This window comes from Limtongia smithiae (assembly GCF_038497785.1).
Source record: "Limtongia smithiae strain NRRL Y-17922 unplaced genomic scaffold V1518scaffold_18, whole genome shotgun sequence".
NCBI lineage: Eukaryota > Fungi > Ascomycota > Lipomycetes > Lipomycetales > Lipomycetaceae > Limtongia > Limtongia smithiae.
In genome coordinates this window covers 151,554-175,814 of record NW_027117639.1, presented here as the reverse complement: position 1 = coordinate 175,814, position 24,261 = coordinate 151,554, and the positions used below count along the sequence as shown (strand labels likewise).

At 51.4% G+C, this 24,261-nt stretch overlaps 12 protein-coding genes across 12 annotated transcripts; 5 read left to right on the top strand and 7 right to left on the bottom strand.

Annotated features, from left to right (window-relative positions):
* Positions 1 to 3,124: 3,124 nt before the first annotated feature.
* V1518DRAFT_142510 (ferric-chelate reductase) lies at positions 3,125 to 5,527 on the bottom strand. Its single transcript, XM_066900750.1, has 2 exons — positions 4,779 to 5,527; positions 3,125 to 4,723 (listed from the first exon to the last, which is right to left on the bottom strand). Exons 1-2 carry the CDS (start codon positions 5,279 to 5,281, stop codon positions 3,166 to 3,168), a joined length of 2,061 nt encoding a protein of 686 aa, XP_066757035.1. The 5' UTR covers positions 5,282 to 5,527; the 3' UTR covers positions 3,125 to 3,165.
* A 622-nt stretch (positions 5,528 to 6,149) lies between these two features.
* On the bottom strand, positions 6,150 to 7,325 carry V1518DRAFT_142515 (uncharacterized protein). The gene is made up of 4 exons (XM_066900751.1): positions 7,054 to 7,325; positions 6,930 to 7,000; positions 6,764 to 6,862; positions 6,150 to 6,708 (listed from the first exon to the last, which is right to left on the bottom strand). Exons 1-4 carry the CDS (start codon positions 7,144 to 7,146, stop codon positions 6,456 to 6,458), a joined length of 516 nt encoding a protein of 171 aa, XP_066757034.1. The 5' UTR covers positions 7,147 to 7,325; the 3' UTR covers positions 6,150 to 6,455.
* A 1,353-nt stretch (positions 7,326 to 8,678) lies between these two features.
* On the top strand, positions 8,679 to 9,463 carry V1518DRAFT_142557 (uncharacterized protein). The gene has a single exon (XM_066900752.1). It carries the CDS (start codon positions 8,927 to 8,929, stop codon positions 9,272 to 9,274), a length of 348 nt encoding a protein of 115 aa, XP_066757033.1. The 5' UTR covers positions 8,679 to 8,926; the 3' UTR covers positions 9,275 to 9,463.
* Positions 9,464 to 10,322: 859 nt separating this feature from the next.
* V1518DRAFT_447290 (uncharacterized protein) lies at positions 10,323 to 11,094 on the bottom strand (the record flags this gene model as incomplete). The annotated part of the gene is made up of 3 exons (XM_066906479.1): positions 10,323 to 10,444; positions 10,488 to 10,941; positions 11,068 to 11,094. Coding segments are annotated over 3 exons (603 nt in total), but the record flags the coding sequence as incomplete, so codon positions are not given.
* Positions 11,095 to 12,326: 1,232 nt separating this feature from the next.
* On the bottom strand, positions 12,327 to 13,226 carry V1518DRAFT_407831 (uncharacterized protein; the record flags this gene model as incomplete). Its single annotated transcript, XM_066902011.1, has 2 exons — positions 12,327 to 12,764; positions 12,831 to 13,226. The coding sequence occupies 2 exons, from the start codon at positions 13,224 to 13,226 to the stop codon at positions 12,327 to 12,329; spliced, it is 834 nt and encodes a 277-aa protein (XP_066757031.1).
* Positions 13,227 to 15,122: 1,896 nt separating this feature from the next.
* Positions 15,123 to 16,317, bottom strand: V1518DRAFT_423638 (Homeodomain-like protein). Its single transcript, XM_066905745.1, has one exon. The coding sequence runs from the start codon at positions 16,272 to 16,274 to the stop codon at positions 15,282 to 15,284; it is 993 nt and encodes a 330-aa protein (XP_066757030.1). The 5' UTR covers positions 16,275 to 16,317; the 3' UTR covers positions 15,123 to 15,281.
* A 36-nt stretch (positions 16,318 to 16,353) lies between these two features.
* On the top strand, positions 16,354 to 17,616 carry V1518DRAFT_423637 (uncharacterized protein). Its single transcript, XM_066905744.1, has one exon. It carries the CDS (start codon positions 16,532 to 16,534, stop codon positions 17,573 to 17,575), a length of 1,044 nt encoding a protein of 347 aa, XP_066757029.1. The 5' UTR covers positions 16,354 to 16,531; the 3' UTR covers positions 17,576 to 17,616.
* V1518DRAFT_423636 (uncharacterized protein) lies at positions 17,603 to 18,939 on the top strand. Its single transcript, XM_066905743.1, has one exon. It carries the CDS (start codon positions 17,636 to 17,638, stop codon positions 18,896 to 18,898), a length of 1,263 nt encoding a protein of 420 aa, XP_066757028.1. The 5' UTR covers positions 17,603 to 17,635; the 3' UTR covers positions 18,899 to 18,939.
* On the bottom strand, positions 18,763 to 19,691 carry V1518DRAFT_423634 (DASH complex subunit Duo1-domain-containing protein). Its single transcript, XM_066905742.1, has 2 exons — positions 18,990 to 19,691; positions 18,763 to 18,938 (listed from the first exon to the last, which is right to left on the bottom strand). The coding sequence occupies exons 1-2, from the start codon at positions 19,483 to 19,485 to the stop codon at positions 18,904 to 18,906; spliced, it is 531 nt and encodes a 176-aa protein (XP_066757027.1). The 5' UTR covers positions 19,486 to 19,691; the 3' UTR covers positions 18,763 to 18,903.
* Positions 19,574 to 20,962, top strand: V1518DRAFT_458092 (uncharacterized protein). Its single transcript, XM_066906583.1, has one exon. The coding sequence runs from the start codon at positions 19,611 to 19,613 to the stop codon at positions 20,568 to 20,570; it is 960 nt and encodes a 319-aa protein (XP_066757026.1). The 5' UTR covers positions 19,574 to 19,610; the 3' UTR covers positions 20,571 to 20,962.
* On the top strand, positions 20,937 to 21,964 carry V1518DRAFT_423630 (uncharacterized protein). The gene has a single exon (XM_066905741.1). The coding sequence runs from the start codon at positions 20,993 to 20,995 to the stop codon at positions 21,896 to 21,898; it is 906 nt and encodes a 301-aa protein (XP_066757025.1). The 5' UTR covers positions 20,937 to 20,992; the 3' UTR covers positions 21,899 to 21,964.
* On the bottom strand, positions 21,896 to 24,221 carry V1518DRAFT_423626 (glycogen synthase). Its single transcript, XM_066905740.1, has 4 exons — positions 24,123 to 24,221; positions 23,979 to 24,076; positions 23,821 to 23,932; positions 21,896 to 23,775 (listed from the first exon to the last, which is right to left on the bottom strand). The coding sequence occupies exons 1-4, from the start codon at positions 24,184 to 24,186 to the stop codon at positions 21,965 to 21,967; spliced, it is 2,085 nt and encodes a 694-aa protein (XP_066757024.1). The 5' UTR covers positions 24,187 to 24,221; the 3' UTR covers positions 21,896 to 21,964.
* Positions 24,222 to 24,261: the final 40 nt, after the last annotated feature.

Here is a 24,261-nt window from a genome sequence, read left to right as displayed (position 1 = left end):
TATTAAGCTCCAACGATGTCGGCTGCGATAACGCATTGATCAGCAACACTCTAGCTGTTATCTGAGCTGCCTGCTCCTGTAAAAGCTCACAATCGCTTCAACTTTCGCGAGGTACACGCATATGGATGATCTCCAAGATCATGGAAACACCGGCGAGACTGTTCAGTTTCGCGGGATGATAACGTCGCCACGTTGTCGTAGATGTTGTATATGACAAAGAGGGGAAAGAAAGCAACAAGTACAGTCAGGCACGAAGACCTGTATTTGGCTGGTGGTGCTGGGGCAGTGAGAGAGACAGATGCATCCGCAATAGGAGCGAGAGCGAGTGCTATCGCTTGTTTGATTCCTGTATATCCGTCGATTGTGTTAATCTCTGCTGTACGGCCTCATGCGGCGGTAAATTATCATCGACACTAACACACGGAGATGACATGTTACTTTCCATCTTAATAGTGCTACCTTCTTTGGACAGCAAATCAGTATATCCAACTCACTTCGCCTCCGTAACTGAATATACATCTATATGTAGCTGTGCGATACGGTTCGTATAATAGAGCCAATGGAGTCCGAGAATACAGCCACAACATATTAAGCTCAGGCCTGTAACTACCGCTACCACTGCGAGCATACTCCGCGCTGTAACCTTAAGTAAAGGAGCAAGAAAACGAGTTCATTCGAATATATTCCTTACTTCTCTGCTTTGAAGAGCGTGCGTGCCTGGCTACATTCAAGCAAATCTCTTATCGCGCAGCACATGATCCAGGGATTATATTCGAGTCATCTGTCGGTGAATATCCCTCGCATTCGACATCGATGCAACTAAGCATAAAATTGCCCAGTATAGTCCGGTTTTACACGCTCACTGCACATCCTCAGCGCAACTCTCTCCCGATTCGACGGTTTTACACCTCATCATGCGCACAGTGTATAGCCCGAGCTCGTCATCACACGCCGCTTCAAGTTGCGTAACAGATGTCAGACGGCAGTACAGAGTCGTAGCATCGCCGGACACAACGCAAAAATGTTTGAGAGCAGAATACTATCAGCTGTTGCTTCATAATCGTTCGTGCTGCTGCTGTCGCAGCGGCTCTTGTTGCGGTAAGCATTCGCACGTCGTGGCATGTACGCGAGCAGCGCGGCGAGCACAATTGCTGAGTGCAACAACAGCAGCCTTATGGTATCTGTAGATGAAGCACGGCTTACTGCAAAGCGAAGCTGCCGAGTCAACTATTGTACTCATATAAAGCCATCATGTCTACAATTCAGAACCCGACTGGTCACAAACGCACGGCGACGATTTCGGTGTTTAGTTGCGGGTTCGACGTCAATAATGTGCGTCTCATGCGTTAGGCCGTATGCTGCACGGAACTTGCCCGTCGCCTATGACCTTAGGTACGTGGTAACGATATCCCCCAAGTTTGGATTGCGCAAGCACCTGTAGATTCAGACCTCCGTAGATCTCATTACCAGAAGATATATAGTCATAGAATTCTAGCATCATCTTCTGTAGTCATGAAGACTAACACAGGATATATGACAAATCTTCGCCTCAACGCCGGGATGTGCCTCTAACTTTAGTTGACAATGGATCAAAGAAGATGGATCGTTTGGCAGGAGCAAATGATGATAATGATATCCGCCATCATATAACATGCCCATTGCAGCGTTTCTATAATCTTTCATCATCATTACATGCGCAAGAAGAACACCGAACGAGTGACCTCTAAGATGTCCCAAACACCAGCACATATGCTCCGCTTTCTTAGACGAGAGGGTCATATAACCGTCTATAAGGCGCGACCCGGCAATCACTGGGAAGTGGGATATTCCTAGCACATGGCGCCAGCTGGTGCATTGAGCGGTGGCTGCCGATCGACACAACGGGGATGGTGAAGAGGAGGCAGTGAGCACGGAGGATGAAGTTGATGGGTCGCCGAAATGCTTGACCGAATTGTGCTATTGCTTTATGCTCGCTTGTTGGTAGCAGAGCCGTATATATTAATTTGTATCTGAGTTTTGAAACATTGGTACTGTCAGAGTCTAGTCGACATCTTTCCTGTTCTGAAGCACGGGCCTCTGAAGTGTCGGTGCTCTATAGCCCAACAGTGCGTCGTTATGTAAACTTGAAGCGACTGGCTCACTAATGGCATTACCCCGAACACCGTAGCAGGAGCACACGTCGAATAAACCTTACCTCTTCAGTACGGCACTGACTGCATCATAAGGAGGTTCAAGGTAGGTGGTCCAGAACCTTGGTCGGCACAGTTCATGAGCTCAAGATATCACTATATTTTTTGTAATGACACCTATGATCAGTAATATTTGGGCTTAAGCTGTCGGATCATTGGCAGCTGTTACGGACATCCAAGTTATATCAGATCAGCGGCGGTAGGTACTGACCTCTGCTGGGCCACCCTGGAGAAAGTTTATACTACTTTATTGAGAACTTTTGAACTCCAAGCATGAAGCGATACATTCAGTGGATAAGTAGGCATAGTAACTGCCGTAAAGCATACTAATGAATTAAGTCTTGAGTAACAATCTGATGTGCTTGGACTAAGGCAAATCCATATCAGTTCCACTCTATTGCGTACATCAATTCTAAGGTAACCTCCAGGCTGCATATTATACAAATACCAAACAAGACTGCTAACAAAGATGGTACAAAAGCGACACCAAAATGGGCAGAGCATGCAGTACAAAATGCGGTAACAATCTTGAAACTTGGATACTTAAAAAGGCACTGCTGACAAGAGCGAGATAGGAGAGGATGTGGATGAGGACAGTTGGCAGCTGGACGAATGAATTTATGGCCCAGCAGTTTGGATTGTGGTAATCTCAACCCATCAGTTTTTTAAGATCGGGTCTTCCACGACAGTTGGCACCAAACGAAGTTTGATTATGCACACGAAAATATGGCCAAGTCCAAACCTCTTTGGAGCAATTAATCTTAAAGCTGATTAGGAAAGAGTATTTTAATATTATTTTTGTCACATAACTTTGTTGCATTTCTAGTATTACTCTTTTCTGCTGTAAGAACAGAGCACATTATTGTTCTTAAGGCTACTTATACACAGCTCTAAGCTTCTTACATACTAGAAACCTATTGGTATAATCTCATTTGTAGAAATTTATCGGACTTAATATCGTTTTGTTATAGCCTGCTTACCAACTGAATGACTCTACTACTAGTCTAGCACTGATCTTGCAACCATACTTCACAATGGAATTGAACACTGTCCTCGTCTCATCGGCCATACTAGCTGGTCCGCATACAATCACGCAGACATCGCCGATGCCATCATCAATCTCAGTCTCCAGTATTTCCCTGATGTTCATGCGCGTGCCGATGAAGGTCTCCATCTCGATGCGAGACAAGGCAAATGTGCGCTGTACATCGTTCACTAAGGACTCTGTCCGGCAGCCCCAATACAGCTTCACCCGACCAGTATGAGCCAAGAGAGAGGGAAGCACTCCGGTGAAGCCAACTCCGCCAGCAATCGCAATGAGCGTCGGAGAAGTGTTCACAGATTCGGATACTAACGACTCGGACGAGTACCCAGTTTCTAACAGAACCGGGACTGAGATCTTGCCCTGCAAACGAGATGTGATACCCCTCTGAAGTCGTACATAGAAAGTAGAGCTGACTTGAGCTGCTTCACTTGCGATATCGGCAGAGAAACCGTCGGATCTACTGGCATCCGGGGAAGCAGATTGGCCGTACTGCTTCTCGTCGTTGTTCTCGGTCACTGTCAGAGTCCGTGGTCTTGCTCTCTTCGCCGTGGGCAGGATACTGCAGGCGACGGAGAAGGGGTGGTTTTCCCAGACGCGCCAGGTGAGCGTTGGAAAGTAGATATAGGCATGACCACTGCTGGAAACATCAGGAATGGTGATTCTCATGTAGTCATTGTCAATCGTCGTAATTGTCGCTATGCGGACTCCAAACCTTGCCAGCCGCAGGAATCGAAACACGCGGTCAAATGTCCAGATGGCCATGCACATAATAATCCAAGTCTCATAGCCCCATTCGTGACTGAACTTGAAGACAATGTGCCAGTAACAGCCAGCTACGACTAAGATGGAAATAATGACATGCCATGCCAGGAAGATTTCGTAAAATCTCGTGCGGATGGGAATGACTGACGAAGGGAAGAGAATGAACAAGCCAAGCGTAGCCACAATACCCCAGTACCAATACGGTTCGCGGGATTCAGAAGCGTGCGTGCCGGCCCTGACGTATGCATGCAAGTAGATGAGGCTGTGAAGTATCGCCTGAAGAGTGGCGATAGCAGCTATCCAACGATGAAGGAGAAGAAAGGTTGAATGAGACCAATTTGTGAGCCAGAGCAAGATGTTATTTCTGCCGCCGTAAAGAAACACTAATGGTAGGTTGGCGAAACTTAGCAGTCCTAGTCGATCTGAGACCAACATGATCATCCACCTCCACTGATCGCTTGGATACCACGTATTGGGGTTGGCGTCATTGTAATTGACTGCCGAGAGCACCGTGTTAAGCACTATAAAGTAGAGTATGAGTCCTGCTTGGCCGCGTGATGGCACCAGCAAGAGATTGAAAAAGACTGGCGTGTTACGTTTGGTACCCACGACTGGAGGGTCAATGACCAGGGCGTAGAACTTAGAACGCCAGAGGCATGGGAATGGGAAGAATCGCAGAAGTGAGAAACCAATCGGTATTATGAACCCTGATAGGAGGATCACGAGACTGCAGACTTGGTAAGTAAAACAAGCGATTTCATGTTCCCTAGCTTGCCACTTACCCATATTTAACCTGCTGACTCTCCTGTTCCTCAAACGCGACATCAGTATTGTAGTTAGCGAACCAAAGCTCATAGGCTACTATACTCGTCTCGTTAAGCCAGCCCGTTTCGGAGTACTCAGCGGTCGGTATGCCGTTGATTTTGGCCAGAGACTGCTGATATGTCTCCTTCGGATCCGGCTGGACATCAGCGGAGCCAGCAACATTCCCTTCCCAGTATCTTTCCAAACTCCAGACAGGAGTCGAGCTACACCGAGTCGAGACACACAGAGCCAGCGTCTGGAGGAAGACATCATTCGTGGTGTAGCATTCCATGTCAGTGATAATGTCCATATTGGTCGTGGTGGAGCAGCTGAGCGTTGCACCCGAGATGGCCTCGCGACAGGCAAATGCACAACTGGGTTTCTCATACTGAATGCCGTAGCCGACAAACCCGTATCCGCGCTTTGCTTGCACTCCGCTAACCGCGAGGATTGCAAACTGCACAATAGCAAGACACCTCATAGTGGGAAAGTACTACGCAGACTGCAATCGAATCGGAAGTGTCCAGCTGGATGCAGCTGGCTCAGCAGCATCATATATAACTCTGCAACTAAAATTTTTACGGCATTTGCGCTCATTTCTCATGACCATGGTCTATGCACGCTAATTACTTGGCGTACTCGACAGTTTCTTCATAGCGTGAAAGAATGGTCTCAATTTGACTCACTGGACATCTGATTTCAAAACGCCTCTGCTAGGGGAAGTTAATATAAAACTCCAGTCTGAAAAAAGTGAATACACTGCCTTATCTACCAAGGATAGATATTCCGACCAAGGTTCCAAGGTCTCTGTTGATTTGAACTACTTATAAACTTATATACCCTAGACCTTAGAATTACTATAACATATGTGAAGTCTTCTTGCGGTAATGAGTTGTTGAGAGTAGTCCAGGAAGAATATAAAATATTATTCTAGTGCTCGAAGATCGTTTCATGCCCACGAGAAGTGATCTAGATGCAAATAAACGCCTCCGATCCGTGTCTTGGCCGCGCAGAGTTGCTCCTGAGCACAGCATTGGGAGCATCTTGTTGCATTCTTAAGGGTACACACACAAAGCCACTCATTGACTTGCCCTGGTTCAAATATTCAGCTTCCCCAGGGACAATTTTGCTTAAATAGGATCTTTCTGTAAATGTCAAACCCTATACGCCTCTTCTGTCCTGACATTGTGACATTCTCAAAAGTAAATAGCTCTTGTGGATATTGCTTATCCTGTATTGTAACATCCTGGTTCGCAACCTTTCTAGTGAAATATGTATAAATCTTGAGGGCTTGGTTATGGATTGGTGACAGCGAACGACGAGTTGCTGCACTTTTTCGAACTGCGCAGTGGCTGACAACTCGTATGCGACTAAGATAATTCTCGGTGGGGGATTGGCTCTTGTACCCTTGATATCATCTCGAGGTTGCTGGTTCGAACAAGCAGTGATAAATGTGAGAAAATACCAGCCTGCACCTGACCCGCCAGCGATTACAAGCATGAAATGGCATTTCGGATTTCTGTCAAGATTCACACCATCGTACTATCCATCGAGCAGGATTCTAACTTAGAATCTGGGTTGGCTTCAAATATTTTGCTAAGCGAGGCGTGAAGCCATCACGAGGTCGAATGAAAAACAATAGTTCACTCGAGTTGCTAACGCCGTTCGATGATATCGAGCATACCGTAGAGAGATAGACTGTCCAGATATGTATGCCAAGTTATAAACCCGACAAAGTAGTGCCTGCCAAGCATCCAGGCTGCCCTTGTTGGTATGTGAACCCAAATAAAGCCCATAAGAGCAAGACTGAGTTTTGCAAAGCGATGAATGCCGTATTCAGAAGATCTCTGAATCTGGCAAGACATCCACGACAGCGAGAGCAAGACACCAGTTTGAACGAAGTAGTACCTATAAGGTGTCAATTGATTCTGGATTTCTATCTAGTCAAGAGACATGGACGTACCAATCTGCTAATGTGGCGTCACAGTGGACGCACAAGACGAGAGTAAACAAAAGTGCAGCTATAAAATGGGAGAATCTGAACCACTCGTAACGGAAAGAGCTTTGGTACTTATCGGTCAATGTTTAAAGGGAGCGGAAGGGGAGATGCTTAGTAGATATTTACTTACCGCAACACATTCAGCGAGGCAAAAGCCAGCAACCATTGTGTGTTGCTGAATGTTGTATACAATGAACAGAACTATATGAATTAGCCAAAACGAGGAAAGCATACGAAATCCACCGGTGGAATACCTGGAGACGTTCATATAATACGCCCATCCAAATCGTGGTTAAGTTTACCTTTCCAGCTGTGGAAAATATAAAGGGCACATAAGCCAATCCCATGCAGCCTGTCCTCGTCGCAAGTGGCGAAGACAATTCATATTAGACTTCGCTTAAATTAAGCCAGTAATATGGCCTCGGTCCCAATATCATAGCGGAGAACAATAAGATTCACAACCAATATCAAAGAGAGGCTGAGGGAACTGAATTCCAATCTAGGAGGAAAGCCCGAAAGATTCTATAGGAGAAATATCGAATTACGGCCTCCATTCATGCGATCAATCGAGACGATAATATCTATCCGGGTAACACTGTTGTCGATGTCATAACCCAATGCGAAGAAAATAACAACAGAAAGGAAGAAGGCGATCGTTAGGAGATCATCGGTGGTCAGCTTGGTATCTAGATCGTTGGTTGATGTGAGACTAGTTGGTTTAAGGCAGGCAATGGCGTGCAGATTACTTGCCAGAATCCTCTAGTAGCCCTGCTGATACTCACACTGGACAGTCCGGTTGAAGATGCATTCATATTCTCGAAAATTTCCAGAGACCTCCGGTATATTGAGCCATGGTGTATGGCGTAGCACATTCAGCTTAGGCATTTTGGGAGAAGGGGAAGCTGTGTGGTGGCGCTTTGAGTATTTAAGATTCAAAGGCAGTAAACTTGGGACCCACGACTATCGTCTCGCGATGTCTGAGCAAGGCAAAGTAATTATTTTCTTTGTTATGGGCTACTATTGTTTCACATATTTGAGCAAATTCTGCGCTCCCCTTTGTGATGACATATTTCATCATTCTTTAAGCCCGTGTTAAAGCCGCTGGGTGGTTTCGAGCTAGTTTGAGCAGATTTATGGAGGTAGCTGCATCAAAGATGTGACTTCAGGAGGGCAACTCCTCCTCTGATGGGCGGCTCTGGTCAAGAAGAGAAATTCTGGTATACTTCGTATTTATATGTTATAGAAACAAACTTTAGGCATCATCAAGATGTATGGTTGAGACACTATACCCGCCCAATTCACAAAGCATTGTAGGACTACCATAATGCGGATGAACCCAGATATACCGATGAGCTACACAGCCATGGCTTCGGCATGCTCGACGACCAGTATGGATTCCGATATGTCTGAAAACTGTAAGATTATGACGATGACTTTCTCTAAAGTTCTCAAATCACCTCTGCTATCTGAAGCTTGGATCTCAATGACCAAATGGCAATCTACCCGCACCTGCATTTTCTTGATCACGCCGGTTTGCATCTTGTATATTTTCTCTTGCCCTGAGCCCTATTCTTGAAGAGAATTTTGGGACGGCAGTGCTGCTATTACAGGAGTCACGTTTCAAGCGACCAACGCAGACGTAGCATATCTCCTCAGGGTAGGTTTTGTTTGTTTGTACAGCTCTCGAGTCTGCGCTGAGCGGCATATCCAAGATACTAGCTGTCATGATTTTCAACGTTGGATGATTTCTCCGTCGTGTGCGGTACCTAGCTGAAGACAGTCATGTTCGGTGCTCTTGCAACAGCTCCTCGTCAACGCATAACAAATTAGTGACTTAACTGCCGGCGACTTTACTGTCCATAGAAATCACCGGCAAAGCTGAAGACGACAAGCATACTATAGGGTTCTCAGTGGAGTTAAAGGTCGAGGAACACCTAATTCGCGAGGCGGATAGCAATCGAGCTGAAGTATTATGATATAGGTGAGACCTTGTAAGATAATTCGTTTCCGGCAACTATACCATCTTGCTACAAGGCAAGAGATTTGGATTGATCATGTTGCAAACGGTCAACGAGGCACACTAGGTATTTATAGTGCTTACGGGGAATCCGTCCGTAACAGCTAGCCATGCCATCTAAAGTAGTCGTTAGGGCCGTTACAATAGCTGCTTTCGAAGCTGCAGATCCGGAAAGCTGGCTACTAATCGGCTACACTGTTGCTATTGTTCAATCTCGTGGCGTTTGGTGTTTTGTTGGAACAGTGCGCTTCTGGCAACATGTGCAGGAACGTCTCGATGAATTTAACGTCGTCGAAGTCGTGGCCGGCATGCCCTGGTGCAGTGGCAAATTGGCTTTTCTGGAAGTGTCCCACCAGATCATATCCAATGACGCATTGGAAAAATCCGATTTGTCTCATCTGGTCACTTTTTGTCTTTGGAAAGGGTATACTCATCAATATCGCGATCTCAGTGCATAGAGGCATATTGAAAAATCAGTTTCATTCTAATTTTGGACAAATTGCAACTTTGTGAGTGATGTCGAAGATATCTCCGCAAGTACCGCGGTCCATCACCTCTATGATGACTACTTGATCCCCACATTCCCTCCATCTTAGCATTCAGAACCCTGATCAACATCACAATTTCGCCATAGAGAAAAATTAACATGTCATCCTCTGACGCGCTTGTTCAAGCTTCATGGTAGAGAACCCGTCTACCTCTGCCCCCTCCCCCGAAGGAATTGTGGCGACCAAGTCAACAGGCACTCAGTCCGTGGTCACGACGGCAGAAAGGTAGTAGATGTATTGTCTCTCAAGATCGTAAAACCCATACCGCCCGCGCCCTGCAGTTCATGTTCACGACTGATAGCACAGAGAGTGCAAAAACTGGTTGTCCTGTATCGGCTGATTACAATGTGCTCGCGTCGAGGTAAGTCTAAGTACAGATATAGCTGCACAAGAGTAAAACTCACTAGAGGGCGAATTTCGGTGGACTAAGAGGCGGACGCTCTTGCGGACGCGGCCACAAGAAGGAGCGAGACGATACGCATTTTTGCGATGGGAAGGATCACAGGTCCGCACTTTTGGCATCCGCGATGCTGATTCATGGGGTATGTGATCGCTCGCACGGGCTCTGACTCTGCACTTCCCATTTAAACACAAACACTATGTATTCTTATCCTAATCAACCTTAAGCTGGGCCGATACCTAAGTCGCAATTATACGTCGCCACAGCCCGACCTAAGAACTCCACCTGCTAAGTCGCTACGCATGCCAACCTGCTTACTCCCTGCACACCTCTCCAGAACAATAGTCCCAGCACCTTATTCTCCTCCGGACTCCACGTGCACACCCACAGTCCACTACACAGCCGTCTACAAACTCATACCGCGCTTTCCCTTCCGTGTTGGTCTCATCTGCGGGGATGTAGTGGTGCGCCTGCGACGTGGGAAGAACCTGGGCGGGTGTTAACCCACCACAAGAGGAAGCGGTCCAGAATCTTGTTGAGCATGGAGAACAATCTCTCTTAGTATGAAGACTGGCACAACTGTCCCCAATTTGACTTATGTGAACATGCAAACGGCCACGGCTCGTCGCCTTCTTCAAAATCGTCGTCGAACTCGTGCATGTACGCAAGCCCGCCGGCCCCTGAAAAGGTTAGCGGCCGCTTGATTCAGAAATACGGACGGACCTTCGAAAGATATCACTCTACTGAAAATGAGCAGATGCGTGTCATTCACGACTGCGGTGGCATTGACAGTGAGGTCTACGTCGATTCCATTCATGTACGTGGGCACAAAGAGTGTGCCGATGGAATAATTCACAAAGATGAGGTGGCTAGACGCGACGAAGAGGACGCCGTAGATAGATTTAATATCAATCGAGATCGTCCACGCGATTCTTGCGCGCGAAGCAGTCTTCCTTGGCGACGGAGAGCACGGAGAGTACGAGGACGGATGTTCCACATCAGTCGATGGCAGTGTGCTCGTATCCGGCAACTTGGGGAAGCATTTGCGACGTACAATCACACGAGAACCAAACATGTCATCGGCCGTTCTGTCGTCACAACAGACGGCACCGCGAGGAGAAGCATTACGAAACTTTTTGTGATGGTGTTGATTGTGGAGTGGGTGGTGGATCACGGGCTAGAGACAAGACAAGGGCAAAGGTTAGAGAGGTGTACGTGAAGAACTCGCTACGCCGCGAAATTTACCACGGTCAGAAGCAACCACGGCGGACGGACAAGGAACAGATTGATAGATGCCACGTACCAAAAGGCGAGTTTTACATCGGCATGCGCAAGAATAGCAAGTTTAACTATCTAAAAGCGTACTCGTCGAGTGATGCACCTGTCGTCACACAGCCCAGCCTATATTGACAACCACAACACCCCGCGATTATATCATTGGCTAGGCTTCGACGCAAAGTACTAGAACATCGTTATCTTCGTGCTGTCCCTCTTCCCCATGCGCCATTCACCTGGCGCAAAGCTAACTACCAAGGATCTGTGTAGAATTCGCTGTCCCTCAGGATGATGTCTAGAGCGCACGTAAGTCATGAGCTCACCTGTAAAGTTAGAGCATATCATGGAGTGCATAATCGTACCATTCAAGGCTACATTACATCACTAGATAACGGATACTGAAGCCATTGAAGATAAGACTGCGTGGACATGCACGAAGCGCATTATATATTGCTGACCAGGCTCAATGAGTCAACTGGACAGGACAGCATGGAGAGCATCAGCTAAAAAATGGCTGACAGGATGACTGCGGAGCTTGCCGCACCGAATTAAAGGTTAGTGCCTGGGCGCTGTCTGCTTGGCTTGCCATAAGCCTCCTGAGCAGCGGTTTAGGGTTGCTTGCGCGCACGATCCCGCGTCGCCATTGGACAGCTCTAGATTAGTCGTACGCGAATGCACGCCGACAAGTGGTGACGTGACGACCGACCTCCAGCACTAGTGTGGTGAATCTGCTCTCTGATCACCATCTGCAATTCCTCGGCCGCATTTGCTGCATTTTGAGGCGTTCTCAGCCGTTCAACGCAATTAGTACGCAGCACGGGACTCGCCTTGTAGTTGATCGACCGGCCGCCATCTGCCGATGATACGGTGTGAACAAGACCTCATCCCATTCTAGAATTTACAAGCACCTGTAGACACTGTATGTGTGCAGATCGCATGGCCAGAAGATGTATAGTTATAAACCCATAAGAAAAAGAACCGGAGCAACCGCAACTGATACAAGAAATTGGGCACATCTTCGCCTTAACGCCAGGACATGCCTCCAACTCCAGTTGACGACTGGATCAAAGAAGATGAATCACTTAGCAAGAGCGAATGATAATGGAAGTGATACCCTCCATAATTTAACATTGCCTGTCCCGCTCCATTTAAATTGTTTCTTTGCGGTACCATACGCAGGAAGAACACGGAACGAGTGGTCTCTCTGATGTCGCAAGTACCATCGAAAGTACTCGACTTCTTTGGGCGAAAGCATCACAAAGCGGTCTAGAAGGTGATAAGCGGCAATCACTGGAAAGAAGATGATGCATAGTGCATGTCGCCACCCAGACGTTTGAGCCGGGGTAGCCGGTCAGGGCCGTATGGAGCCTGGCCAGAGGAGGAAGTGGACGGGTCACGGAAATGCTTGTACTCCTGTTCGTGCTCTGCTGCAGGCAGACGAGCATCACGAGCAGTGTCATACGGAGACACAAACATGACCTGCGCTTCCTCATTGGTGGCCGTATAAGGTGGTGGTGGCGCCTGGTTATGATAAGAAAGGCCCTTGGTACTATCATGCAGCGGCGGCTGGTCAACGCAATCAAGCCATTGGGCTTCGAGCGTAGAGTAAGTATCGAGATCCATCTTCACGATGCGCTTCGCGCGCTGTCTGCGGATAGCTTGGAAGCGGGTGATGGCTTTAAGCACATGGCGAAGAAATGCTATCCCGAAAAAAAGGCAAATGAACTAAACAAAGCTGCAGGAAATCGTTACTAATTACCTGCGCCAACAGAATAGCAAAAACGGTTTCACCTGTGTTGTTTCTCGCAAACGTTCTGGCAAATAAAGTAAGATAAGCTCGAGAATAGCTATTAGTTTAACCTGAATGCAATCAAACGCAAATAATTTCTCATATTTGTGCTCTGAGAAGCGTGCGCGTCCGACCGCGGACAAGTAGATGTCGTAACGTGCCGCACACGATCCGCGAAGAATAAATGGGTCATCAGTCGACTCATAGCCTTCACACTTGACTGTTGTCGTGCCAAGCGTGAATTCCTGGGGCATGTCCGCTGTCGTGCATCTCCAGCGCACATCTTCGGCCACACCTATGTTAATACATACCATATGCCGCACGGTGTAGAGCCCAAGCGCGTCGCCTGATACAGGCTCAAGTCTAGCAACAGCGGGAACACGTCGGTGAGCGGTCATTTCGCCTGAGCGCAAAAATATCCATAATGACACTGGAAAGAAGGACGCGGCCGTCGTTAGTCTCTTTGCTCGTCAATTTGTCATTGTTGCTACCGCCACAGCTGGCGTCAGCGCCGTACGGTATGCGCGTAAGCAGCGCGGTAAGCGCAGTCGCCACATGCAACAATGTAAGCCTCATAGTGACGGTTACTGATACAAACAGTGAAGTAGAGCGTCAGGGACGGCAGTGTGATACACACATGAGAGCGCACGCGGCGATTTAGGGCATGCGTTCAATTAAACCTTATGGTACGAAACGATCATGTGGCAGATGCACTTTGGGCCAGTGTCGCGAAGATGTCCAGCATTACATTTCATGTACGGAAAGGATGATAGACTCAGAAGAGAGAAGCAGATACATGTAAAACAATGGATTAACGAGAGCACGAGAATGGCAATAAAAAGGGAGACATTTAGCTGGAGCAAAACTTATCAAGGCCTACCGTCATGGTCTGGGCTGCGCATCCCAAGGTAGCATAGGACAAACCGCTAACTTGCAACAACGAGTCTACATTTCAATTGCACTTTCTGTTTGGTCTTTCCATATATATATTTCATGTGTGAGGTGGCAGCACAAGTACTGGTGAAGTCCAGTCAACTTCATGCGTTGCGCGGTTGGACTCCGGCTAACCCATATCAGTTCCATTCCGTTGCGTACATCAATATCACGTCAGCCTCCAGGCCGGAGATGGTACAAATATCACAAGGACACTGCCAGCAAGATGCTAGAATATCGGTGCTAATTGGTAGTGCTGGGAGCGCCAATGTAATGACAGTCATCTGGCGCTTAGTTGCTTGACGAGGCAGTACAGGTGAAGAGCGAGGCTGGTGAGCCGAGATGGCTGCCCTTGAGACTGCAATCATTTAAAATAATACATTTCCTCTTGAAAAGAGACGCCAAAGACGCGATGGCAGGCACGCAGTCCTGTAGAGTTAAATCTCCTTGTCTCTCAAAGAGAAAGTGCATATGAGGCACAGTTCGGTTGTTGGGACTAATAGAGCGGGCACTGCTGAAGTTCGGGCGTATACAAGTCACGACCCTATAACTTTCCTAAATTGAGACTCCATTGCGAGCAAACACGAAGAGATTTTTTAGTCAAACTGTTGCTACAAACAATACAAGAGGTCGGGCAAAATATTTTTGTAACGGCAATGAGGAGAAGGGTTAGGGATTTTAGCAACAACGAGAACGTGGGCGATGGCTTACGATTAGCATGCGCGAGTGTAGCACACACACGCTGTCGCTTAGGTCGGACAGAGTGAACAGAATCAAAGTGCTGATGCCGACTGCAGTGAGTATGGATGGTGCTGGGGGGCCATCGAAGCAAGTGAGAGAGTGCCGGAGTGGGAGCGAAAATTTTCGCCGGGGATATTGCACCGTAAGACCGTGCACTGTTCTCAGAGTGCCTAATGTGCTAAAACGGTGAGGAGCTTCGGACGAGAATAACATCTTGCCACTGCGCGCAATTGCAGAGACAGTCATATGCGTTGCTAGCCCTGAGATATGGCTATACGGAAGTGCGCGTTACATGTGCTTGTGGCGCTGGTGGATGGAATGGTGATGGCGATGAGGAGATGAGCGCGATGCTGATCGGCGCCGCAGCCACGCCCATGCCCGCAGGCACAGCTCAGGCACAGGCACAGTGACCAAGGGGTGAAGTGCCGCGCTGAACATTCGTGAGTCGTGCACCCCATGCAGCGAGCAGCAGCTTGTTTACATGGCGCGACCGTGGATCATGGAACGGGGATAGCCATTCTGGGCAGGACTGAGCGTGATCGCGCGACGCGATGGGCAGCGCGTGACAGCGCCACTGACGTCAGCGGCCGTGCAGTGGCGCAAACGTCCACCGCCACAACATCACAATGAAAATTGAGAATGAGAATTATGAATGATCTAACCACCAAGTAATGCCCCCCAGTCCGAATGAAACCATACCGTGTACCCAACCATGCAGCCGCGCGGCGGCGGCGAAGAATAGAAATACAAATTACCGTGCCTTTTGAAGAAAGAAAAAACTAGAGCATGTACGGGGCGAGCCACTTATCGTCAAACCAGCCGACGCGCTCAAAAGCCACAAACAGACGCGTCGCCTTGTTGACGTCGATGCGGCACGCCTTCTGCGAGTCGGTGCGGCGGAATTGAAGACCCTTGCGTGCGCGGAAGACGCGCTCGGCGAAGATGCGCTTCTTAGAGTCGAGGTAGACAGCACAGGGGAGGCGCAGGACCGACGCGAGCTGCAGCTCATGCGGGTGGAGGAGATGGCGGTCGGGATCAGCGTCCAGGTCCATCGGCGTGCCCTTCCAGTCGGTGCGCATGCCCTTGGAGCTGTCTAGGGAGGATAAAGGGGGCGAGAAATCGGGGACGTTGTCGGTGTCGATGTCGTGAACGGTGGACGCGGGGGAAGCCGCGGGAGCGTCGCGAGGAACGACGAAAGCCGCGGGCGAGCGCGCGATCGGGGAGCGAGGGGCAGTCTTCGGGGTGCGGGGGGGGCGCGGAGAAACAGCTGGACGCGAACTGGCCTTGGAGACGCGGGCCGTGGTGCGTGGAGCAACGACCGGTGAAGAAGTGACGGTGGCGACGGGAGCGTTGGCAGCCGCAAGCAGTGCCTCGTACTGCGTCTTGTAACGGCGCATTTGTGCGAGCTGCGTGTGTAGCCACCGGCGAGGTGCCTTCGTGTAGGCATGATACACTACCGACTCAAAGCACGGATCGGGCGTGTCGCGGGCAACGAGGTCACGGAGGGGCTGGAACAGGGGCAGTGCCGGTGTGGTGGCGGCGGAGGGGGCGAAGAGAGGGGGATCGGCGGACTTGCCGTCGTCGATGAAGGGCGAAGGTGGCGGCGATGGGATGAGGAGTGCGGCAACTGGCGTCAGAAGCCCGCGGCGAGCGGGCGCTGCCTGCGTGTCGAGGGCCATTTGGGGGGTCGGAGGATAGAGCGCCATGGTGAAGAGAAGGAAGAAGTGGGCGGGCAGTGAATATATAGACGCAAAAGGCAATGTCGTCATCATGCATTCTCACATGACCACAACACACTCCACCCTACTATCTGCTGCTATATACTGCGAATATCCTCTTTCTCCCTGTTCAATTCCTCATTCTAAATCTCATATTCTACTCTATACTATACTGACTCGCGTTTCGTGCTTATTCTCTGTGTGAGCGTTTGCGCCACTGCAAATTCTGCGTTGCCACTGCGGCGTGCGGCGCTGTTCGTGGCGGTGCGTGGCAGTGTTCTTCGCCCGGACTCTCTTCTTCGTTCCCCAAGATGGCATATCCACCACAATCTACCGTCGACGATGCTCTTACTACGCCTGCTCCTCCCTCCAAGACCACCCTCCTCCGCCTATTTGCCAATGCTCGGGCCACGCGCCGACCACTACACGTCCTCGCGCCGATGGTCCGCTACTCCAAACTGCCCCTTCGCCTGTTAGTCCAGCACTACGCCGTCGACGTCACATACACCCCCATGATCCTCGCGCGTGAATTCCGCAACTCTCCGCATGCACGCACTGCTGACTTCAGTACATGCTCCCTCGAAGGGCCTGTCATTGCACAATTCGGCGCGGCAACCTCCGACGATCTCTGTGCGGCCACACGACTTATCCGCCCGTTCGTCACGGGTATAGGACTCAACTGTGGCTGTCCAATCAAAGACCAGAACGAGCTCGGCATTGGTGCCGCTCTCATGCGCAAGGTGGATACAGTTGAGGCCATGGTGCGTGCTCTGCGCGCCGAGTTCGGCGATGATCTGCTCGTGGATGTGAAGATCCGCATTCACGCAGACCTCGACATCACAGCCGACTTTGCCGCTCGCATAGCCGCTGCTGGCGCGGATATTATCACTGTTCATGGTCGGCGAAAAAAACACCGCAATGCAGTGCCCGCCAGCATGGCCGCCGTCCGCCGCGTGCGCGACGCAGTCCCACGGGGGGTCTATGTCGTCGCGAACGGCGACTGCATGGTCTACTCCGACATTGCACGCATGGCCGCTGAATCGGGCGCAGATGGCGTCATGGCGGCTCGCGGTATCCTTGCCAACCCTGCGCTCTTCAGCGGCGCGCCGTGTACACCCTGGGCAGCGATTGAACGGTTCATGGCATACGCCGATTTCTACGGCGGCAAGTTCCAGCATTTGCAGCTCGCGCTGGTGGATATGACGGTGGGCTTGCTCACCAAGCAGGAGCGGCATGAGTTAAGGATGCTGAGGAGTTGGGTTGAACTAAGAGAATATATGGATAAGCGCTTTGTGCTGTTAAGGCCTGGTGAGGAGGGCTTTGGCGAAAAGATGTACGATAACTTTAGAAGATGAACTCCCAAATCCACTATCACGAGATCCACCTACCACTCCACCATCACCCTCTACTCCAGCATGACCCGCCCATTATTATTATGGTCTCAGCTACATCCCCGGATACGCCTACGGCCACTGCGTCCTCGCCCTCTATGGCCACTGCGCAACCTCCGCTCCTTGTCCACTGCCTCACCGCATCACCAACCCTCCTTCGACCAGCGCAAGATCTACATTCCTTGGCACGACGGCGCCACCTCCGCATACCACAACATCTGGCTACGTGACGGCTGCCAATGTCCCGTCTGTATGCACCCTCTTACAAAGCAGCGTCTGCTCGACACTTTCGCGATACCCCCCGGAATCAAGCCCGAATCTGCTGACGCGACGGATGCGGGGTTGGAGGTGAAATGGAGTGATGGACATGAGAGTGTCTATCCATGGGACTGGTTGCATACGCATTCATATCAGCCTGTACTCGACAAGGGACCTCTGTTTCCGCAAACATTATGGACGCGGACAGATGTTATCGACTCGCCGCCGGCGGTGCAGTACGCTGACATCCTATCCACTGGGGTCGCTGAGTGGACCTCACTCATCAAACAACACGGCTTCTGCTTCATCGACGGTGTCCCACCCACCCCCGAAGCCACCGAATCACTCGTCTCCCTCATCGCACCCCCGCGTTCTACGCACTATGGCGGCTTCTGGGACTTCACCTCCGATCTCGCCAAAGCCGACACCGCGTACACCGACCTCGCCTTGCGAGTACACACCGACGGCACTTACTTCACCGATCCCCCAGGGTTGCAACTTCTTCACTGCCTCCACCACAGCGGTGCTGGAGGCGAGTCGTTGCTGGTCGACGGCTTCAAAGCAGCCCGTGTGCTGCGCGACGAGGCGCCAGAACACTATAAAACGCTCTCGCGCATCCGCATCCCCGCACACGCAGCAGGCAATGAGGATGTGTGTATTATGCCATCCCTTGCGCGACCGGTGCTCAACCACGCCGACGACACCGGTGAACTCATGCAGGTTCGCTGGAACAACGACGACCGCTCTACCATGGACCGCTGGGGCGGCGCAGATCCCGACGTCGACGTGGTATCCTTCTACGACGCAATTCGTGCGTGGAACGAGATCCTCTCGCGGCCGGAGATGGTGTACACGTTCAAGCTGCGGCCGGGACGGCCGGTTATATTTGACAACTGGCGCGTACTGCATGGACGGACCGCGTTTGATGGGCAACGACGATTATGCGGAGCGTATGTCAACATGGATGACTTTGACTCGCGCCTGCGACTTGCCGTGCTGGGACGGGAAAAGGTGTTGATGTACTTGTAATCTATTTAACTGGCCAACCGCCGCGTTTTGTTCCCATAGACTGCGTCGTTAGCATCTCCCTTCACTCCATGACCTCGAAGAGTAAACTCACCTCGCTTGTGTAAAAGTGCCTCCCGTCGCCGCTTTTGCTCCTCGACCTCTCCTCTCCTTCGCCCCTCCGCCTCCTTCGCTTCTCTTTCCCTCTCCGCTCGCTCCCTTGCTGCCGCCCGCTGCTCTGCGAGTTTCGCGACACGCAGCGCATGTACTTCCTCGTCCTTTGTCGCGCCTTCCCAACGCGGATCAAAGACCAAGCGCTGCGTATGTTCCGTTTGTGACAGCACACGCATCCAGAGGGAGAGTAAATCGTCGAGGTTTTGAGCCGTGCGAACAACGTGTGCGAGATTAGATGTGGATGTAGAAATCGAAGAGATCACCGTGGTAAGTGTGCTGTTGACGGCACGCACCTGGTCGAGTTCGCGGCGTAGTCCCTCTTCGCGATCCGTCGCTTGCGTCGCTATCGGCGCCGAGGTTGACTGCTGCTGCATGGCGTCAATACTCCGCGCAAGATCTTGCAGCGTCGCCGCCACTGCCTCCGCGTCGAGTGGCATTGTGTGTTGAGGTGAAGTGATGAAGAACGCGTCGAACGCGTTGTTTACGCGTGGGTTAGGTCTGCCCCTTCCTGTCCCCTCACCAGCACAATCGTCGCAATCGTCACCACCACAGCAAGATACCCATGCCGTCGACACCTCCCCGCACGCCGCGCTACAACGGGGATCATTTCGCTACCCCAACGACGCCAAGATATGGACCAAGATTTGAGCCAGATGCGTGGGACGCACGGCGGCGGCGGACAGCTACAACCACATCATCGGTAACATCGAATTCGTCACCAGGAACGACACCGCGGCGGCGGTATCATGGCGGCTTTACCGACGATAAATACACACTTAGCGATGCATACACTGATACGTCGCCCGACACGACGCCGCTATCGCCCACCAGTCGGGACCGGACACGCACACGCACAATCTCCGGTGCGCAACCTGGCGCGCCGATGTTGACACCCCGCGAGACGCCCGGCCGGCGACGCACGGTGAAGGGTGTTGTTGATGAGAATCGCGCAGTAGAGGAGGAGGAGACTGATCATGATTTCGAGGATGACGAGGAGGACGATGAGGACGAGGGAGCAGAGGACGGAGATTATGATGCTTTGCTGGCGGCTACTATGAGTACCCCCCGTAAAGGCATATCCCGCGTCCTCTTCCCTACCTCAGAACGTCATACGACGACACCCGGTTTCACAGTTTACGACGATACATCGACACGGGAGAAACTAGCTATCTTCCGAGATGCAGCACGCAGGGCACAGTCTATCGACTCCACACAAATCGCAACCCCGAAGAAACGCAGTAGGGAGGATGATTTGTCACACATGAAGAATCTCGATGCTACACCCGCGGAGGAGGCACGGGGAATGACCTTCGTCTTTCGCGGGAAGAAAATCTTCCGCCCATTCGCCCCCGCTGACAACGACGGCGATGAGGACGACGGCAACGACATCGCGATCGCGCCTATCAAACCACGCGTTCTATTTCCCCACGCAAAACAAACCTCCATCCCCCTTGAGCAATCGCCTCGCACCACACCTGCCGCCACACACGCGGATGACATCCCCGACAAAGTGTTTGATTGACATATTGTGTATTATATTTTGTTGTGTTATTACTCTCGGCGCATGGATCGTGTATAGTAATGTATTCTGTGTACACTCCTCACTTCTTGTAGAAGAACTCGAGCACGGACGGCACTGTGTTGTCAGTCTTCACCCGTCTTGTGGTAAACTCGGTCTGGGTGTACACATACAAATCCACAAGGCGGCAGCGCCGACGATAGTGCTCGTGAACATGGACGACGCCATCGCGTCCTCGGCCGCGAGCTGCTCCGGCGACGGTGGCGGTGGCATTCCTCCGAACATTGTGTAGACTGGTGGTGTAAAACTGCGTAGTTGGTGGCGGGTGAAGTGAAGTGAGAATGAAATTTGCGACGTCGTTGGGATCTTCAACCGGAGCAGCGCGTCCACACACATCACAACCACCAACAACTCCATATATCGCAATGTCGGCACCCGTACCCAACTCTTTCCTTGACGATGACGACGACGAACTCTCAGAGCTCGACGAAGACCAATTCAAAGACATCGACGAGGCTAAGATCGTCCCCATCACCGAGGACGTGTACAAGCTTCAGCGTCATAAACGACCTGCCTCTACTCCTTCCACCACCACCACAACCACAACCACAACCGACGCATCACGACCTCGTACATCCGCGAGTGTATCCGTACCCCCAAAAAAACGTGAACGTACGCGCACAGCAAAAAGAGGCGATACCGCCGCGCCACGGGAGAAGAAAGCGCGTCGCACCCCCTCAACCGCTACACCCAAAGAAAAAGCCGCCGCGGTACTCGCCGATCTCGCCAGTCTCGACCCAGAAACCCGCAAGATCCGCGAACTCGAGCAACGCATGGATGCCGCGCTCAAGCCCACACGCCGGCGTAAGAATGTTGACGAAGACGATCTCGAGCAGATGCAGGACCAGAAGATTGCGGAATTGGGCGACAGAATGCGCGCCGCTGCAATGCAGGACGCGGACGCGATTAAAGACGGTGCGCCAGCAACGCACAAATTGCATATGCTTAAGGACGTCCGCGAGGTGCTTCAGAAGCACGCGCTATACGACTCAATTCTGGATAACAACCTGCTCGAGTGCTGTCGTCTCTGGCTCGAACCTCTCCCCGACGCGAGTCTTCCCGCGTACTCCATCCAGCGCGAGCTCTTCTCCGCATTGCAGGAACTTCCCATCAAAACCGTGCATCTGCGTGAGAGCGGTGTTGGAAAAGTCGTGCTGTACTACCACAAATCCCGCAAGCCCCAGCCCGACATCAAGCGTATTGCGGACAAGCTTCTCGGCGACTGGAGTAGGCCCATCATGAGCCAGACGAAACCCCTGCGTACCGCATAACTATACCATCTCTTCGATTAACTACACTACACTATCAATAACATCTTCCTCTACCTCTCCCCAAAACTATGCAGTGCTGCCATTGCCGTTCACGTAAGGACGCTTCAGCGACAGCGGGTAGTTATGTGCATCGTCGTCCTCCTCCTCTGGCAATCGGAAGCCAATGTAATCGTCCGTATTCAAACCCTCCTGCACCTCCTGCAGCGACCCAAAGTCGCCGGGCGTCATCATGCCCGTACGGTCTCGCGGCGACGCCTGCGCTGACAATGGCTTCGAGATCTTCGTTTCCGAGCCCAAGAACGAGTACTCGTCATCGTCAACGTCAAACGACCCGGGATATGCGCGCCGGAGCGCCAACTGCCGCGCCTTCACGTACTCTAAACCCATACGCTTCCAATCGAGTAAATCCGACAACCGCTCCGTGCGGTTGCGCTGGTTGATGCGCTGGCGCCGCGACTTGAGCGTGAAATCGTGCATGAACTGCGTGAGCTGGTTAATAGAGTCGTCGACGCCCTTTGACCGGCGATCCACAATATAAATGCCGTAGTCCGACGTGCTCTCAATCAGCTCTTCCATGTAGCACCCGAACCCGGACAAATTCGTCGTGATCGAGGGTACGCCCATCACGGTGCATTCTGCGGGCGTGTATCCCCATGGCTCGTAGTATGAGGGAAAGACCCCAAGATGACATCCACGCACAAAGTCGTCATAGTCAAGCGACAAAATCGGGTTGTTGCTGTTGAGAAACTCGGGATGGAATATGATCTTCACTCTGTCCGACGAATTGTTGAACAGCTGCACGCGACGGATCTGTGACAGAATTGGGTCGTTCGCGTCGTCCGCCATGTTGTGGGTCACAATCGGCGGCTGCGTATTGCGCTTCAGTGCAAACACACGGCGCTTCAGCAGTACCTTGTCGCTGCCGGTTAGTAGGTCATTGAGCTCATCGGCAAAGTCCTTGCCCGAGTCTTCCTGGTACCGCGACGAGCGCTCAAAGAGACGCCGCCCAACGCTCTCCTTAATTTCATTGACGGTGTCATGCAGGGCCTTGTTTACTGCCTGGCCCTTGAGCGTCTCGACTGTATACGAGTGCGTAGCGGCTGGCATAATAATAAACGCGACAACAGTCTTGTTCGAGTTGGTAACTTTCATACGGTGGTTCAGACGAGCAAGCGACTCGATAAACATGTCCACACCTTTGTTGCGGAACTCGTATCTTCCGGCCGTGAAAAAGTACAGCGTATTGTCGAGATCAAAGTCATAGTGGCCGTAGAAATGCCCGCGGATAAAATCGTTGATCTTCTCCTTGGACACGGCGTGCAAATTCTGGAATTCATGTACTGCGGAGAACTTAACTACGTTGAGGCCGTTCGGAAGTACGCCATCCGGTTTGCGCTTCAGCAGGTGCTCACTTTCGTACGCGGTGATGTGCGAAACCGTGGTGAAGACGTCCGCAGCGTGCGCTGCCGCGCGCTCTATGCAGTACCGGTGATAGATGCCACGCTTCCCCGCCTCGGCGTCGACATCAAAATATTGCAAGTTATTGTAAAAATCCACGGACCCCGCGCACAAGTAGCGCCCGAGGAGGGTAGCGTGGGTGGTGAAAATCGTGGTGACGTCGATGCGGCGCTTGCGGCAGAGGGGCAAGGCTATGCCGGCGAGCCACTCGTGGAAGTGTGCGACCACAGCGCGCGTGCGATCGTGGAAGACAAACTCGCCGAGGAACCAGGCAACGAGGTATCCAAACACGATGGTTTCATTTGCCTCGGCGTCGCCAGCAGGCGAGGGAATGCCGGCCACATTCCATAGGTCGGTCTTCCACTCATCGAGGTGGGAGTACGCGGGACCGGTCTCGAAGAGCAGCACGCGGGGGGCACCTGCTCACATTAGTGGCGTTTACATCAAGAAGCAAGAGTACACACCCTCAATCAGCCACCTTCCATAGAGATACTTGACGCCGCGCTCAGACATGGAACGGAGGGTCTCGATGAGGTAGGGGTCGGTGGGGACGAGTTCTTCGACCTCGATTGCAGCCTGGGCGGTGAGCACAGAACTCATACAGTACGTACTAGGGACATACACTCTTGCGGCTGAGAGGCCCGATAAGGGTGTACCTGTCACGGTATTCGGCCGTGGTGATGGGTGCCTTAGATTTGATGACGGAGTAGATGCCGCCGACTGGGCGGTTAGTGGATCTCGCGTGCTAGGAGGACGGGTCACTGACCTCTGTTGGCGACCTCGGTCGACACCTCGAAAAGAAGGTGATGCTTGACGTCGCGGACGGCCATCGTGCGAGCTCTATGGGTGTAGAGGAGGTGGTGGTAACAGTGGTGAAGACGGCGAAGAGAGGAAGTCGGCCAATT